At 40.1% G+C, this 18,296-nt stretch overlaps 2 protein-coding genes across 9 annotated transcripts in view; both read left to right on the top strand.

Moving 5' to 3' along the window:
• On the top strand, positions 1-15,019 carry ZNF655 (zinc finger protein 655). 6 transcript variants are annotated; one of them, XM_037028188.1, is made up of 6 exons: positions 4-128; positions 1,067-1,229; positions 2,266-2,351; positions 2,745-2,871; positions 8,859-8,963; positions 9,469-15,019. In XM_037028188.1, the coding sequence occupies exons 2-6, from the start codon at positions 1,094-1,096 to the stop codon at positions 10,857-10,859; spliced, it is 1,845 nt and encodes a 614-aa protein (XP_036884083.1). In that variant the 5' UTR covers positions 4-128; positions 1,067-1,093; the 3' UTR covers positions 10,860-15,019. The 6 variants fall into 6 exon arrangements, with proteins under 6 accessions (XP_036884129.1, XP_036884119.1, XP_036884083.1 ...); XM_037028196.1 differs by lacking the exon at positions 4-128 and adding an exon at positions 197-350; XM_037028224.1 differs by lacking the exons at positions 8,859-8,963; positions 9,469-15,019 and adding an exon at positions 3,885-4,718 and having other exon boundaries at positions 2-128.
• A 468-nt stretch (positions 15,020-15,487) lies between these two features.
• The window catches only part of TMEM225B (transmembrane protein 225B), a 40,787-nt gene continuing 37,978 nt past the window's right edge, over positions 15,488-18,296 (top strand). For 2 of the 3 annotated variants that reach the window (XM_037028306.1, XM_037028296.1), the window contains exons 1-2: positions 15,488-16,157; positions 16,530-16,692. The gene's annotated coding sequence lies outside the window, so the exon portion shown is untranslated. The remainder of the gene's footprint in view (positions 16,158-16,529; positions 16,693-18,296) is intronic. The other variant, XM_037028287.1, reaches the window with a different exon arrangement.

Genomic DNA, 18,296 nt, shown 5'->3' with positions numbered 1-18,296 from the left:
CCTCCGGAAGTGCCGCCGAGAAGCACCGCCTTCCCAGTGGTGGAGAGCAACCCTCGAAAGGCCGGGGGTGGCTCCGCGAGCAAGGGTGTCTGCGACGGGACGGCAGCCTGGGCCGCCGCTCCGCTCGGGTGAGTCTCTGGAAGCCGTTCTGGGGTCGCGGTAGGGACGGCCCCTTGTTTTGGTTCGCGGGGAGGGAGAAGAGGCGGAGGCGCCGGGTCCCGCCTACGGCGGTTTCCGTAACCTGGAGCGCGCGGGGCCGGTGGAGCGAGGGCCTATTTTTCCTCGGTTTGTGTTTGCTTACTTCACTGGCTGAGGATCCCGCTGTCAGGATCCAGTGACAGTGCCTTGGTGTGAGTATACCCTTCCTGGGTATCTGTGGCCTGCCTCGCCCTTTCGGGACCTTGTTTTCACCTAAGGGAAGTCGGGGGGGGGGGGCAGCGCTGGGAAAGGCCTTAGGAGAACCCCGCGCGAGGGTCCTTTTTGAGGGTTGGGAAAGGGGGACGACAGACCCTGTCGCGTAAGAGGGTTGCGGAAGGGGGACGGAACCCTGTCGCGTCCTTGGGGTTGAAGGACACCAGTCAGACCTGTTTGAATCGCAGCTTTTCTCTGGGTTACTGTCAGGATTGTGGTAAAAGGCCTGCCTACCTCGCCTAAGTTAGTGAAGGGTCTGATCTCCAAAGTGGATTCTTGTTCTTAGTCAAAACCATTTAGTAATTGAAAGTGGGCTGACAGAATGTTACCAAGTGATTTCCTAAGAAGTATGCGTTAAAAAAAAAAACCCGAGTAATCATAACTAGCACATTTCTCTGCATATGAACTCGAGCCCTGATAGAAGTTTGTAAATGTTAGATATTTTAAACTTTCCATAGAAGTCTTTACTATATTAAATTGTACTTTCTTGATTTTTTAGAAAGTTCCACGAAATCCGTTTAATTTAGTTGGGTAATCATTATTAACTTTTTATTTAGTATTTACAGTGTCTAAGATACTCTGCTAAGTCCTGAGGATATGAAATTCTGGGTCATTTTAACTTATTACAATAATTTTTCCCAATCTCACCCCACAGTGATGGTCATTGGCCTCCAAAACAGGGATGGAGGAAATATCGGTCCAGGAAGCAGCAGGATCACCAAGGGTCCAATTCCAGTCTCTGGAGACCCAGTCTGAGGGTCTGTCTCCAGAGCCTCAGTTCGCGCAGGACACCGACATGGAACAGGGATTCACTGGGGGTAAGGCAGGGAGAGCACTTACATCCAGGAGAATGGGAGTGGAGAGGGGCTTCTGGGCCTGGAAGGAGAGAGGCCAGGAACTTCAGTGAGAAAGTGGCTCCTAGAGGGAGATCTGAAAGGGAGGGACAGATGTGACTCAGTTCAGTCCTAATCACTCACTCTGCTCTAGCTGTTTTTTGTTTATACAACCTTTGCTTCATCCCAGTTACCACATCCACAATAATTTCTTAAATATGCTGTTTTTGCTGCATCTCAAAGTCCTTGCCTGGCTTTCATTTCTTCTTAGGTTTAGAGTTTGTCCTTTCCCTTCACTTAGTGTCTTCCCTCCTTGGTGACCTTTTGTGCTTTGCCACCTGCCATTCTATTGCGGCTGCAATATTTGTGACTAATTTAATTTTGGTTAAGAAAGTACCCATTTAATTGCTCGGTTGAGTGCCTGTATGAATGTATACATGTCACATATTGACTACACAATAACATTTTTAGTGTATTGTACTTCCTTTGTTTTGTAAGAATCTTATCTTAGAATACTCACGGCCAACTGCAGTGAAATAACTTGTGTGTCAGCAACACCGGGTGCCGCAGTACACTGAGTGCTGTGGGGCATTGTGGGAGTGCGGAAAAAACTGAGGAAACAGGTGGCCATTCCTTATTCTTAGGGGCCTTACACACTGGTTGCAGAGACAGTGCTCATTCACAGGAGAAAGGCTTAGTGAGGTTTCTAGAACAGTTTTAGGAGAGGGTCAGAAATCTACTAAATAACATGGCCCTGGACAAGTCACTACAAATCCTTATGCTTTGCTTTGCCCATCTGCAAAACAGGTACAGTGCTTAAAGTCCTGAATCATGGGTCTAAACATGTGTAAGCAGGGCAGGCAAGTGCTGAGGAGGAGAAGAGTAGACACACTCAGTACCTAATAAGCATTCATTGGTTTTACTAGAATGTTGATGTGAAGAAGGGTCCTACTGACTCTTTTCTGTAAGGGAGCCCTGGGGAAGGGCTACTCTCACTCTTGGCTCCTTTCTCCTCCCATAGCTCCACCTGTTCCCCAGGTGCCTGCTCTTCCCCACGAGGGAAGCCCAGGAGACCAGGCAGCTGCACTTCTGACAGCCAGGTACCAGGTGAGCTGAGGAACCATCTTTTCCTCAGGGACTATTGCTGCTGATTGAGTGTGGCCCTTCCCTCACCCCATCTGTAAACCTTGCCTGGATTTTTTTTTCAGTAGCAGACCCCAGTTTTGGAACTGATCTCTTCAGAGACCTGAACTTTACACAAACCACCTTTCCATCTTTCCAAACACCACCGGCAAACACTGTTTATTCTTTAGCCCTAGTGTTGTGATGGGTGCATATTAGCTGTTAAAGGGTAATGGACCTTATTCCCTAGATTCTAATCTATTCTCACTCCTCCCTGCCATAAACACACACTGGAGACTCTGTATCATCTCCATCATTCTCTGGCCATGATGCTGTAGTGGCCTCATTCCCCAGAGCAGCCAGGCTGTGTTATTTCAGGAGTTTGTGACATTCGAGGATGTGGCTGTGCACCTTACTCGAGAGGAATGGGGATGCCTGGACCCTGTTCAGAGGGATCTCTACAGAGAAGTGATGTTAGAGAATTATGGGAACGTGGTCTCACTGGGTAAGGACTGTCTTTTTATTCAGTTGATCTTTTGGGATTTCTTTACTGAGTAGGTGTGAGGTCTCTGAGAAAGTAGAGTTTGGCTCAGATTCCAGGTCTTAGAACCTCTTAATCCTCTATCTTTAAGGTCATCTCCTCTGGGAGTGGTTTTCCTCTGGGGGTTTCCAGACCAGACATTCTACTCCTTATCCTGAGTTAATGGTTCCTGCTTTTGTTGGGTATCTCTTCCCTTTTAGAAAAGGGAGAGTTGCTTATGCTTTGCCTAAGTTTTCACCTTTCCTATGTTTTTTTTTTCCTTTTCTTTTCTTCTTCTTTTTTTAATGAGAGAGACTCTAGGGCCTCCCAACCCACAACCAGATGCTTTCCTTGCTGGTACTTCAGTGCCCCTGTATCTGACTTTCCCATTTTCTTTGGAAGAAGAAATGCCTTTTAAAAAGATAGGGTTAAATGTTTCTTGTTGAGTAATCCTTCACCTTTTAAGATCCCTAAATTCATCTCCAAACTGGCAGAATTTGAGAGACTTCATTTAAAGGCATGAGTCACTGTGAGTACATTTAGTGAGTCACCCAGATGATAATCCTAAGTAACCTCATTCCAAGCAGCAGAAGTCTCAGACTCAAACCAAGTCTCTCCTCTGTCATTTGGATGGTACAGTAGGCAGCCGAGGTTAGGCAACCTGTGGTGCTATGGAGAAGCATCAGTGGGCTTTGTTGGTAGCTCCCTTGATGTGAGCATTGCTCCTTTTCCTCTCTTTTTTTTTTTGTTTGCCTGACTCTGCTTTTGTTCTTTTTATTTATGTATGTATTTAATCACAGTTTTCCTTTTCTTTCTGTCCCTCTTTTATTTACTTATTTTTATTTTTTGCTTTGCCTATGCTAGTGGCATCCAGGGTGTTGCTTTGTCTTCCTTGATTACACTCAGGATTAAAAAGGTCTTCTTGTCTGTGGGGAGGTAGCCTGCCCACCGGGAAGGTTTTAGCCTGTTTTCCATTCCTGGCTCTTTGATCTTTGTAGGCATACTTCTCCGTCTTCCCACCACCCGGATTCATAGTGTGAATTCCTGCCCGGCCCTGAGTCATACCCAGGCAAGTGCTTTCTCTGGAGAAACACTTGCAGTCCTTTCAGCAGGAATCTCCAAGAGATGGCCCAAGTATCGGCTTCCCATCGATATTGCTCGTCCCCGCTCGGAAACTCCTTTCCCACGATTATAAGATATTACACTTGATTGATGGAATAGATGCTCCCAGGATGCCACCACTATGTAAAATTGCAGCTCCTCAAATGACCTTTGTTAAATTTGTAGAGGGCCAAGGAAGTCCTCCATTGTAACCAGATGCATTTGTATCCTGAATTTTGAGTTCATTCAGAAGCCACGGTTGGTGGTCATCTACTTGTGTTCTGAGGAACCACAAAGTTCAACTCCAGCTCTTCAGTTATGATCTTTTCATGTTATTTTAGAATGTGGAACGTATTCTGTACTCCCTTCCTTCTGTAGTGAACAGGACCTGCCCCTTCTGATGCCTAACTGTCCTGTGACCCCCTAGGCTTTCCTCATATTTAACATTCTAGTCTTCTTCCTTTAAGTCCCTGTGGTCACCTCCAAGGTCCTGCCTTTGTCCCCTTTCTGTTAATCTGTTAATCTGTTCTGCATTTATATGACGTTTCCTGATCAAGTGTTCGTGACCTCTGACCTTGATGGAGGGGAAATGGGAGGGCAAAAGAATTCATTTTCTTTATTTCAGGGTATCAAATTGAATGTATATTTAACAAGCTGTATACTGTAAAGTGATATGTAATTGTAAGATACTGTAAATTTTATCTAATAATTATATAATTTCCAACAGTTAACCTGTCTACTTTTTGGAGTAAAGAGACTTCTTAGCTTAATCAACCTAATAGCACAGTATACTATTAAACTGAATTTCATCCCATTTCCTCTCATCTCTTCACACACAGAGGACACGCATGCACACTTACTGGATACAAATACATACAAGAAATTCTCCTACTCAGTTTGCTTTTGTGACCAAGTCAGCAGCATCTTCTTAGTAATTATTTTTTATAGTCTTTGGGATGACCTTTCATATTTGTGGGTTCAGCAAACTCCATGTGAAATGTAAAGTTATACACATCATTAACTTAGCTTAATGTTGGTATTATAAAATAAGGATTTACATAATTTAGTCCCTGACTTAGCAGCCCTACCTTCCAGTTCACATCTTTTTCCCATGCAGTAGCGCCGAGTTATATTTGGCACAGACATCAGAACTCTGGTCCTTGGGTTAAGTGCTTTGCCTATATTGTAGTGAATATACAGAATATGAATAGCTGAATGAAAGAGTGAAAAAGTAGGTAGAAAGTCATAATTTTCATCACCAAATCTGCAAAGAAGTATATTCTGTTAATAGTGTGTGAATTACTGGCTTGAGGATCATACCCAAAGGGAAGTTATCTGTGACTTAGTGCTTAAAATTAAGAATAAGCACTGGAGATTAAGAATGGGAAAAAGGTCTAGATTGCATTTCACGTGGGGCAGTGTGGCAGGTGTCTAATTAGATGACAGCATTAGAAACATGTTTATCACCGTTCTGTTTGATAGTGAGTTGATAAGTCAGGAATGTTAGGCACCTCCCCTCTAACTTTTTGAAGTTGATGTCCTGAGGACAAAAATGATTTATATAGAATGTCTTTTACTGCCACAGCTGTTTACTATTTCTTTAGTAACCAATATGTTACTAGGTACTATATATATATCTCGTTTAATGCTTACTGTAGCCTGAGCAGGTATTCTATTTTATACCTGAGGAAACTGAGGCTCAGAGAAAGTTAAGTGATTCATGCAGGATCAGAGGTAGGCTTGGGACTCAAATATGACTCTGAAACCAATGCTTTTTTCACTATTTTGTGCCTTAGAACAATTAGTCAAACCAAATATGGTGATTTTATATTTTCATGGCTCTTTACTTTGGTGACAATTAGAAATGACCACGATAAATTGAACAGAAAGGCATAAGGTTGTACAGTTTGGGAGTAGAATGGACATACATTCAAGAAGAAGTAAAATTGTCTGGAGATATATTTCATTAGGATAAGTATGTACACAAGAACAATATTGCTAAGGAAAGATTTTATTTTTGCATTTGTTAAGGACCAGGAAGAAAGGCATGATTCTTAACACAGCTGTAGTACAGGCAGCAAACCAAATGAAGTATATTTTAAATGTTATTTTTAAAGACCAGATTAAATAAAAATAAATTTAATTAGAAAATGGTCAAGGTTTAAATTTAAAAATTAAAAGGGTTTTAATAAAAAGTTAAGTAATTTTAGATAAGAGGCTTGAATGAGGAAAAACTTTAAAGCACATGCTTATTTTGAAAGTACAGAGTTTTGACTTAAATTTAATAAAAGACATTTACACTAACAGTAGAAAAATCTGTTGATGCTTTTGTGACCCTTAGTGTGGTAGGTTAGAAAGAATATAAAAACTGGGATTAAATTGAGTTCCAGTTACCAGCTGTGATATATTGAGCAAATATTTAACACTCATTTTCTTCACTAATAAAACATGAAGCATAATGTCTGCCTTTCTGTGCCAAGTAAATTAGGTTATATTTGTAAGTATCTGGCTGATAGTAGTTACTGAAACATTTGTTTGGAAAGGACAACAACAAGTGATAGGAGCTACAGACCAGATTTTTTAATACAAACACATTTTAGAAGAGTGTTCAAATTATTTCTTTATAGTGGAATCTCCTCAAATAGAATATTGCTCTGACTATGCCTATGAGTTTGGATTTTTGTTATGAAGAGATTTTAATTTCTTCAGCACCAGTGATCTCTTGGATCCCTTTTCATTAAAACATCTATGACTTCAAGTCTGTTGTATACTGGCTCTCCAATCATGATTTTTCCATTTTTTAAATTATGTTTACCTTTTATTCCATTATCAGTATATTGGTGTTCTGTTTTCTTTCTATACATATTTTGGAAGAAAGGATGGATTTCACTCACAATCATTTTTTTTACCTGTAGATTATTTAAAAGTAAGGTTCTAAAATAAGACTGGGTTTGTGCCCTAGTTTGACCACTTACGATCTTGGGGAAGTTAATCACAGGTAACCCTTTGACTCTTAGTTTTCCCGTTTGTAAAAGGGTGCAGTGTAGTAACTACCTCATCAAGTTACGGTGAGTATTAAGTGAGTGAAAACTCGTGCAGCTCTTGGCATGGTGCTTTATACCTACCAATTGCTTAGTAAACCAGTTGCTTAGAGCTTAATATTTTGATGATATAGGTAGCTTTAAGTCTATATCTCAAACTCTACTGTCTTCTGAACTGCAGTCTCGTATTTCTGTCTGCTAAGCATTTTCTCTTACACCTTTCTACATTATCTTAAACACTGAAATCAGACCCTTTATTCCACATCAAGATGATCTTTTCTATTGTACATATGTGACTTAAGTGTCAATATAGAGTAAATAAACTTTGTTTTAGTTATCAAATACTTAGAAACACCTTAATAAATATCTCAAAATTAAAAGTTGCAAAAAAATAAAAATAAAAGTTGCAAATCATGTTCCTGCTTCAAGCCACACTGTTTTTTTAAACTTGCAAAACTACTTTATTTGTTATGGAGAGCCTTAACTAAGTACAGAGTCCAAAAGGATTCTGTTAATGCCCAGCAGGAATTCAGAAACATAGTAAATAAATGTCTTCCTTATATCTGTTCTGATCTCTCTGCTCATAGGCCCTCACATGGAATCCCAAGAGGGCAGCTGTTGGTTTATCATATTTTCCAGGCCCATTACCCTTTTAAAAACATTAAACAGTTATTTGTTGTATATTGACACTTGGGCACAAAATTGGCACTCAATGAATAGCTCTTAAGTAAATGAATTAAAAGAAGTGCAAGACACAAGATATATACTCCGTGCCATCCAAGAGTTTATAAATCAGGTAGAGATGATATCTGAAACCAATGTAAAAAATCTATAAATTCCATTATATAGTGACATGTCAGGATAAGAGAAACAAGTAATAATTTTCGGAGACATTCAGTAAATGAAGAGAAGGGCTTTTGGAGATGAGAGGCTTGAGCTAGACCTTGTATGGGTGCTACTAGAAGGTTTCTGGGCTGAACATATATAAAAAAATGCCCTTTTCAATACTCTAATTCTGCCCTTCAGAAGCAGACTGCCTCTTTCACTTTAAAAGAGATTAGATCTTTGCAGTCCATTATGCAAGCCAGAAAGAGACCATTTTATGTGAAGATGCACTTTAATTGCACTTTCCTCACTATCATGTTATAGTTGGTTGTTTATATCTGTCTCTGCAGTTAAGAGTGTGTAAGGTCCTTGAGGGAATTGACCTTACCTGCTTGGGCCCTTTATTGCCATACATACTTCACATACTCCATAAGTGTGTTGAATAAACAAAGAGTGTAAGCTCCTAATGGATGAGATGGGTTATATTATTCTTTGTTTAGTCATGTGGATTGAAATGAATTGTTTTCTGAGACTGACTCTAGGAATATTTATTGTCTTCACCAATTCTTTTGCTACTGTTCATCTCACTGTACAACAGGTACTTGAATATTCACCTTTCTCAAGGCCAGTGAAATTATATTTTGATGACCTCAATTTTGTCAGGTCTAATACTATAGACCAGGTCTATTACAAGATTGATATATAGACAACAGGTGAAGAGTCATAATGATAAGTTTTGTGAAATTATCCCATACACAAACTCCTTGCCTGAGTAATATTTAAATGAATGTGCTCCCAAAAGTCATAAACTTGCCCCTAAACACACCTCATTATAGAGCACAAATAGGAGCTCCTTGTAGAGCATATTTGCAACTCTCACTCTCCAGACCTTCCTAATGTCTTCTAAGAATTTACTTTCTCCATTAACCATTAGTTAAGAGAAAAAGTGGCTGGTATGGTATCTGGGGATAAATTGCCACATCCCATTTCCTTCTTTGTGAGCAGGATTTCCAATTTTCAAGCCTGATGGGATCTCTCAACTGGAACAAGATCTACAGGTCTTTGATCTGGAAACAAAGAATAGAGAAGTCCTAAGGGATGACTGCTCAGGTGAGTAAGGCAGAATCAATCAGATGGAATTAGTCCAGTTGTTGAGCCAAGCTGTAGCTCTTTTGGAAATCAGAATGAAGAGCCCTAGCTGTATCCCAAAATGGAGAACTCTTTCTTTTTGTCTTCAGTTTTGATGAACTCTTTGCATTTATTTTGTCCCTTAGCATCCATAGGTTGAACTAGATCGCTGTTCAAGATGCTTATTTATAATTCTTTTGAACTATTTTTCTATTTTCTCCTTTGAAACACCTTAATTGGTTATCTTCTTACCCTGCCGAAAGTACCTTATGTTTCTACCACACCCTGAACCATTTGGAGCCTACCTCATTGTTTCTATTCATCCCCTTATATCTGCTATTGAGGGTTTTCTGCCTGTATGTTAGAGCAAATAAACTTCTCTTATCCTGATAGTAACTAGATTATTTAGTTTTTTCCTCTCTGAGTTTTCTTTTTTCTAAGCACAGTACAGATTACATTTGCATTTTCTATTTATGTATTGAATCAGATGCAGAAACCAGAGAAGAGAACAAGCTGTTGATTCCTAAGCAGAAAATTGCAGAAGTGCATTCATGCAAAGCAAGAGTAGGAAGACCCAAAAAGGATATCACCCAAGTTCCTGAGACTAGAGAAGTGTATAAATCTGAGGACAGATTAGAAAGGCTTCAGGAAATCCTAAGGAAATTTTTATTCCTGGAGCGAGAGTTTAGGCAAATAACAATCAGCAAGAAAACTTTCACCAGTGAGAACAATGAATGCAATGAACCTGAAAAAAGCTTCAGTCTGGAATCTACCCTTAATACAGACCAGAGAGATCTTAGAATACAGAACATTGATGACATTGATAAATATGACATGAGCCTCAGCCAGAATTCAGCTGCTGAGAAACACAAACAAGTAAATCTAACACAAGATTTTCAGAGTAGTGAATATAAGGAAAGCTTAATGGAGCTCTCCCACCTTACTAAATGTGAGAGTATGCCCACCACTGAGAAATCCTATAAATGTGATGCATGTGAGAAAATCTTCCATCAGAGTTCAGCCCTTTCTAGACATCAGAGAATTCATACTAGAGAGAAACCCTACAAATGTAAAGAATGTGAAAAATCCTTCAGTCAGAGCTCAAGTCTTAGTCGACATAAAAGAATACATACTAGAGAAAAACCCTATAAATATGAAGCGTCTGATAAGTCCTGTGAGTCATCTGATAAATCTTCTAGTCAGAGCTCAGGCATAACTCAGCATAAGAGGATTCACACTAGAGCAAAATCTTATAAATGTGGCAGTTGTGAAAGAGTCTTCAGTCGTAGTGTTCACCTTATTCAACATCAGAGAATTCACAGAGAGATGCCCTGTAAGTGTACTGTCCGCGGCAGTGACTTCTACCATACCTCATACCTAGTTGAACATCAGAAGCTTCACTGTGAAGAGAAAGCCTATGAATACAACGAATGTGGGATGGCCTTTATTAAACCCCAAGGAATTCATCTCAGAGAAAAGCCCTATACTTGTAATGAATGTGGAAAAGACTTCAGATTGAATTCCCATCTTATTCAGCATCAAAGAATTCACACAAGAGAGAAAACACATGAATGTAATGAATGTGGAAAAGCTTTCAGTCAGCCCTTATGCCTTATTCAGCATCACAAAATTCACAGGAAAGAGAAATCCTCTGAGTGTAATGATTATGAGGAAAGTTTTAATCATAGCTCAGATCTTGTCCTGCAACAAGAAGTCCTTACCGGAGAAAAAGCCTTTGATTGTGATGCATGGGAAAAGAACCTCAGTCAGAGAGCACAACTTGTTCAACATCAAAGAATTAATACCAAAGAGAAACCTTATGAATGTATTGAACATGGGGAGACATTTAGTCAACTTCAGGCCTCATTCAACATCTGAGAGTTCACACCAGAGAGAAATCATGTGTGTGCTGAATGTGGTAATACCTTCAGTCAGAGCTCAGCCTTTATTGAGCATCAGAGAATGCACACCAGAGAGAAACCTGAATGTGATGAATGTAGGAGAGCTATTAGTGTTAAACTCTGCAAACCCATACCAATGAGAAAGCCTATGAATATATTGAAGGTAAACGCTTCATGCTATGTTTATACCTTAGTTATCATTGGAGGATTCATACAGGAATAAAATTCCATCACTGTAATGAATGTGAAAAAGCCTTCTTCAGTCACGTAAACTACCTTGTTCAGCATCAATTTCATTCCATGCAGAAAGCCTACGAATGTATTAAGTGTGTGTGTGAAGATCAGTCATATTTCAATCTGCATTCAACATCAAAGAATCCATACCTAAGAGAAGCCATTGAGTATAGGAGTTCCAAGTCGTTTTCATCATCAGAATATCTATAACAGACCAGAATCTGATATAATTCAAATGGAAAAATTTACTGCCATATTTCTGGTTTTACTCAACATCAAAATACTGGAGAGAAAATTGTTGATTATTTGTATATGAAATCGTTAATATATAGTCCCAATCTTTCATTGCAGAAGAATCTAGTCTAAGGGGTGACATGGTGAATGCAGTGCTGTTTTCTCATGGCATTCTTTAATATAATACGTGTTGTAAGTAACTATGTATACTTAATTTATGAAATTCATTTAAGCTATTTTTATTTTAATATGGCCTATAAACACTTTTATTTTTCCTGAAGTTGGTATGTATTGTTCACAGCTTCCCTAAGATACTGTATTACACCAATGTGAAAACATGTCAGTGTCTGGAAAGTAGCTCATTTAGCTTTTTTTGCTGTTCTCAGCCCAAGTTCTCTCCAAAACAGACTGTCAGGCCTGTTCTTTTCTGGGGACCATATGTCCTATTTGTTTCCAGCCACAACACTTGGATTTCTGTTGATTTCTCCATTTTCTTAAGCACCTTCAAATGACAGTTTCCTGGTTTTAAACTTTTTACCAGCAAGTATGCTACCCCTTCTTGATGCTGCTGTTCTGGTGTCTTTCCCAAAGTAAAGCATCTTCTTTTAAAAGAATTGGATTTCCACATCCTGTCACTCGTGTGAAGGATTCTGGTTCCCCTGAGTTTATGGCAGGCAGCTAAACATTTTCAGGTGATGCTCAAGTTCTTAGCTGTCCTGTCTGCATCTACAGCCCACTAAAAGAGGATGCAGACATCAGGGAGCCAACAAGACTCCTGGTGGTATAGATACATTCATTCATTCAGCATCCACTCTGCATGTCTGAGTTTAGAATTTATATACTTCCACTGAAGGCCAGCAAAAATGCTTGGGTCTCCTTTTGATATGGCAAAACAAAGAACATATACTAAAAGGTCAGAGAGCTTCATAAAGCAGAGAGCTCAGCCTTCCAACAAAGATTGCTGTTTTTATATAGTATTTCAAGACAGTGGCAGTTATATACCTGGTATTATAAAATTTTAACTGTTAAGATTGCTTTGTCTATTTGGATTTTCATGCCCAATCAACCCTCATCAATCCAGGACAGTATTTGAAGTGTGGGGGCTTTGTGTATAACTACTTATTAATTATCACTTTTTTTTGTATTTTACTAGCGTCTACAGGTCATGTAAAAGAACATGATTTTCTTTATTGATAAAAGTGATCACAAATGTTGGCTTCAGATTTCAAGGTCACCATTATAGCACCTAGCAACAGTTCATAATTCTTTGATGATGTCAAAGCATCTTATTATATTTTTCCATCTTAATTTTCTTAATATTTTGTGAATAAGTGTCATTTAAAATTCTAGTTGTCCCAGCAATTGAGGCCTTCATAGTTCAGGTCTTGTAATATTCTGAGGGATTCTTAACAAATATATACAGATTTATTGCTTGCTTTGTAAGCATTTTATGGCTAAACTCTAGGATAGTTCTACCACTATATTTTACCTCTTAGCCATCAGCAAGCATAGATCTAATCAGGGCAAGGTATAGATTTAAATCAATTGATCTAAATGTAAAGCAAATGAAAATGCATGTTTTTTTCCTGTCAATGACTGTATAATCTTATGTTTAGAGAATAATAGTCAACTCCAATGATTATGAAACAGAACTAAGTAATCTCTAAATAGCAGAATATATAAAAATTACATGTATGCATTTGGTTTAGCAATGTGCTTTTATACCTCCACTTGAATAAAGGTGTGTTTGATACTCTGAGAATCTGTTTCAAATAAAACCTGAAGGCCTTAGCCAAAGCATTTGGAAATCTTAGAATTACTGTCCTGGCTGCGACTCAGTTCCTTCCAGAAACTTGCTTCACAAAAAGTAGATCACTCACTTGTGTACTGATACTTGTTCTTCCACAGAACTCTTGAAGAATAAAGTCTGAATGTTTAGGATTTAAAGGGTTATTCAACTGGATGTTGTTAGTACATAAAATAAGAGTAAATCATTTGAGATTTCAGTAGAACTAGGCAGAGTGTGTTTTTTTAAAAAATGAACACATTTTTAAAAATTAGAAACCAAATATCCTCAAGGCTACTTTAAACTTGATGATAATTATTGGCACAGTGTATAAATTTGTATGCTTAGTCATTTTAGTCTTGATGTTGGAGAGGGAAGAAGAAATCTAATAGTTGAGAAACACCTAATTTTATCTACTCTCTGTTCATCCACCTACATGTACATGTATGTATGTACACATTCAGACCTAATCCTCCCAACAGCTCTGCAAGGGAACTAGCTTCATTTCACAGAGGAACTGAGGTATAGAGAGATTAAAGAACTTGTTAGGGTCACACAGCAAGTTCAAAGTCAGGTCTGTTTGGCTCCAGAACTTTCCATTTTGAAGTTGGTATTAGACACCAACCAGAGAAGTTTTCTTTGATGGCTCTTCATTTTGTTACACCCTAATGGTTCACTATTACCAGTCTGCAACTGATCCTAAAAGCTCTCCAAGTTCTCTGGGGTACCAGGAGAAAATATTCCAGTATCTTTTGAGAGCTAGTCAGAGATCTCCCCTACCTGAAACTGGCTTAGACAATTTTGACAATGTCAGGCCACAGATCAAAGCCCCCAAATTCCTATCTCCTGCCAAGCCACCCCACTCCCATGACTAGATTTACATATCCACTTTTCAGTACTCAAATGTTCTCTTAATTTTTGCTAACTAGAACTTGCTGATGGACATGTATTTTTACCAAGATTTACTGTCACCTGTGGTTATAGCAGTGGAGCAAAGCAAGTATTGGGAAATCAAGTTCGATTCCTAGGTTCTGGCTTGAGCAAGAGTATCTAGAAACTGGAAAGAGGTGGGGTATGTTAGAAGGGTAGCAAGGAGAGTATTTCAGGCAAGAGCATGTCAGCGGGCCTACAGATGAAAAAGTATGGCATTTTCAGGGTAATGAGCCCTCTGGAGAAATGTCTCACCCTAGGAATAATATGGGGGAAACTGATGAAGTTTAAGAGCAAAGTTCAGAAGAGACTCGAGTGTCATCTCAGCAAAGTGTGATGGGATTCTCACATTTAGAAATGTAACCTCATCCATCCCTTCATTCATTCAGTAATATAATTGCCAGGCTCTGTGATACTCAGTGCTAGCCAAAGGGTACAGTTAACCTAATTGAATGAATGAAGCCATCCACTGAGAAAGACTAACATTAGTTGTCAAAGCAATAGCTTTGGAATTAGACATTTATGTTTGAACTTGACTGTTACTAGCTATGTGACTTTGGAAATTTTACTTAAGCTTTTCTAAGCTTTCTTGTCTATACAATATGGTTAATAACAGCATGAAAATTAAACAATGTAAAAGGTGCTGGTCATATAATAAGTGCCAAAAAGTTAATATAAATATTAATATAAAACCAATAAAAATAGAAGACAGATATTTAGATAGCAGTAAACTCTAAAGGGTGAATTAACAAGCAAACATTTAACAGTGCAGAACTAACATTGTCCAGGGTGGGATGCCCTGGGTTTGGAGCATTTACCAGTAAGTATGATTAGAGGAATCATCAGGCAACCTGGGCTGTGGTAGAAACTGCCTCCTGACGGGCAATCGCTATTGGAGTCAGCAGCTGATAGCTGTCTCTTCTAAAATTTCTATCATATGACATCACATTTTCTTTTTTTTTTTTACATTTTCAAAATATGCGTGTGCGAGGGAACCATTGTATAATTGAAGACTGTAAGAGTGATTTCAATCAAATCAGATGGTGCCCTGTGCAAATTAACAAGAAAATAATGCTGGAGTTTTTTTATTTTGCTGTTGCATCCTATTCACTCTTCACTTTTAGAAAATGGTTAATCACTTGTATTTCATTCATGTTTATAAATATATAACGGGCAAAATTATAAGTGTCTGTCTGTCTTTTCTGTGGTTGCACATACTACAAATTTATACCTAGTCTTTCTCATTGTCCTTCCTGGGTGCAAATAGACACCCGGCCCTGATTTGTATACAGCAGGATTCAAATGCTGCCTCTAGTCGCTTACTAACTGCAGCTTCTGGCATGTGAGATAGTAAAGACTACCAGGTTTATGGGATAGTTGTAAGGATTAATGAGATAATGGCAACTTAAATGCTCCACAACTGGTAGCTGCTATTTACACAACTCATTTCCTTAACCCTTTTTTTCCTGCTTCAACATATCAAACGTGCCTCTGGCAAATCTATACTGCAGGCACAATAGGGTCTTTGGATCTTGACCTCTCTAAGGCTTTTTTCCCTCATATCAGTGTTGGTCCCAGTGTGTTTCTCCTGCTTATTTATATACTCCAGGCAAAACTGGGAGGGGCTGCGTTTAAGCGACAAAGGGAGAGAAGAACAGGGTGGACCCAGGGCCTAGATAACGTGAATTCGGACCCTGCGGGTCAAACTGACGTGATTTTTGAAGAACAGAGGTGAGGTGGGTGGTAACATAGGGTAGGAGTCAGGCGGAGGAGGCAAATGGGGTGCACACAGATAGGATGAGAAAAGGAAACAACCGATTTAGATCCTCCGTCTGCTTACGCGATAAAGGGCATGTAGAGATCTGCCCCATTCTGCTACAATCCTCCCCGGGGTAAGAACAAGCACTGAGGTAGGTCCCCACCCCCACGCCGTTCTGGACCCGGCAGTCGAATGGAGCACCAGTGATCGAGATTAGACCTCCAACCGCCTAGATGGGACCCGGAAGTGCACACCAAGGAACCGACTTTCCAGACTTCCCAGCGGAGGGCGAAGTCGCCAACTCCGTGGAGCGCATGGATCAGGCTGAACGAGTGAGTGTCGGGGCTCAGCGACCCCTGGCTCTGCGGGCCCAGGCTCTGGGAGGAGAGTGGGGCAGCCAGCGTCACTGAAGGTGGCAAGCTCCTACTGAGGCAGTGGGCTCGGACTGGGAGGTGGGGGGACTCCCGTGGAATTGGGGTGGGGCCGCAGGACCCTGCTGGGTCCCGCCCGCCTGGGCGCAGCGCCTGGGCCTGCAGGCTACTTCCCAGTGCTGTGGGCCTGTTGACCTTCTCATGTCAGGACCCAGCTGGCCTGAAGAGAGAATGAAGCTTCTCAGACCTTCTCCTGGCCTGGGAGTCTCTCCAGGGAAGGCTTCACCTACCGTTTTCCCTATATCTGACCCGTTCTCCCACCCTTTCCTGAAGTGACTGCCCATCCTTTGTGGCGTGTTCTGAAGAATTTTTAGAGAAGATTTTAGCCTTGGAGCAGCATCGGGGATTTGGACTCAGCCCATGGAGAAGCTCCCTGAGCAGATGTCTCTGGAATCCCTGTTGCTGTCCCCTGAGCAGCAGCCTCGAAAGAGCAAGGGTGAGGAGCTGACCTAACTGGCTTTGTCTAAACTGTCCTAACCGCTGCCTTAGATTAGATAGACACAGTGTTACACTTTGGATAGCCCTGGTGCAAGACAACCAATTTTTTTTTTATTACCTAAACTCTACTGCATGTAAGTGAAGCCTATAACTAATGTTTCCTCTCTGACTGTGTTGAGCAAACCTGCAGGAGCGCTGTCGTAGAACTAAGTCTTGAGGACATGTCATTCCAGCACCTGCTAACTTGCTTGGTCTTTGGAGAAGCTCAGATACAAGGTCGTGTGGATAAATAAGTGAACGAACTCAGCAAAATTTATCCCATACCCCAAGCACCAGGAAAAGAGTGGAGTCCTCCCAAGCCCTCTTTCACCATTAGGGAAGATACATTTTTCACTCAAGGTAAAAATTGCAAGAGGGTGCCTGCCTATGGAATACACAGACAAGCCAACCCCTGCTGATGGAAAATGAGATTAAACTATAAATATTCACATTCTAATATCAGTCGTTCATCTCACCTTTTTTCCATTGTATATGTCTGGCCATTAAAAAAGTGGACTTGATGATTTAATTGGGAGACAAAGGTTTACATATAGTACATCATGGACTTGGAGATGGTTTATGTTTGGAGAGATTTTCTTTCACATATGTAGTCTTCTAATGATATTTTCAGGCTAATGTTTCATTTAACATGTATTTATTAATGTATTTATTAACATGTATTTATTAATTGAGTTACTATTATGAGATGTTGAGACTAACTTGAAAGAAAATCTAACTCCTAACCACCCATGAGCTCAGAGTTGAGTTGGAATAGTTAACTATTGAGAGGTCGTAGGACCATAAACAGTGTAGAAGTCCACAAGAAGAGATCCCTGAGAACTGGGTAGTTGCCCCGGAACCCTTAGAAAGTTGTGAGTTTGGCCATGGAAGGGTTTAGAGTAAGAAAGGAATCAGTTTTTGATGAGAGAGGATAGAACAGATCCTTACCACAGATTCCTTGCTGCTAGTCTTTATAAGAAACCAAGTGCCCATATTCACCTTCTTAAATACTCATTATTCATATTTTCAGTTCTCTACAGTAGTCTCAAACCAACGTTAAAGTCTTACCTCAGTATTCCCTAACACAAACTCAGCAAGAGTGGTGTGTCTGCACAGGGTAATGCAGAAGACACTTTGCACTACCCACTGTTGTGTATTTGTGTCCTCTTACTCACGTGCATTGCCATTTCCTACATTCTCTGCCTGTCCTAACACCATGCATCTCAAGATCCCATGCGTGAAGACTCAGTGCAGGATAGCGTCTTTCATGAAGCTTCTGAAACAGGCTGGGGCTGTGAAGAAGGAAACAATCAGTTGCAAGAGGCATTAACACCTGAACTTGTGAGGCTTAGTGGCTGACTGAGCAACAGAGGGCAGTTGGCTTCAGTTCCCTTTGTTCCCTTCACTGTTACACATCTTTAAAAAAACTTTCCCCAGTTGCTAATACCTTTGTAATTGCCATTCACTTCTCAATGCAGCACTCTGCTTCTGTTCCATCAAAACTGGTTGTATCCAGGCTGCCAGTGGCTTGGACCCACTGAACAAAATTTTTTTCAGCCCTAA

This window comes from Sturnira hondurensis, unplaced genomic scaffold (assembly GCF_014824575.4).
Source record: "Sturnira hondurensis isolate 20B ecotype Veracruz unplaced genomic scaffold, ASM1482457v3 Scaffold0001509, whole genome shotgun sequence".
In the NCBI taxonomy this organism is placed as follows: Eukaryota; Metazoa; Chordata; class Mammalia; order Chiroptera; family Phyllostomidae; genus Sturnira; species Sturnira hondurensis.
This window is presented reverse-complemented; position numbering and strand designations above follow the sequence as displayed.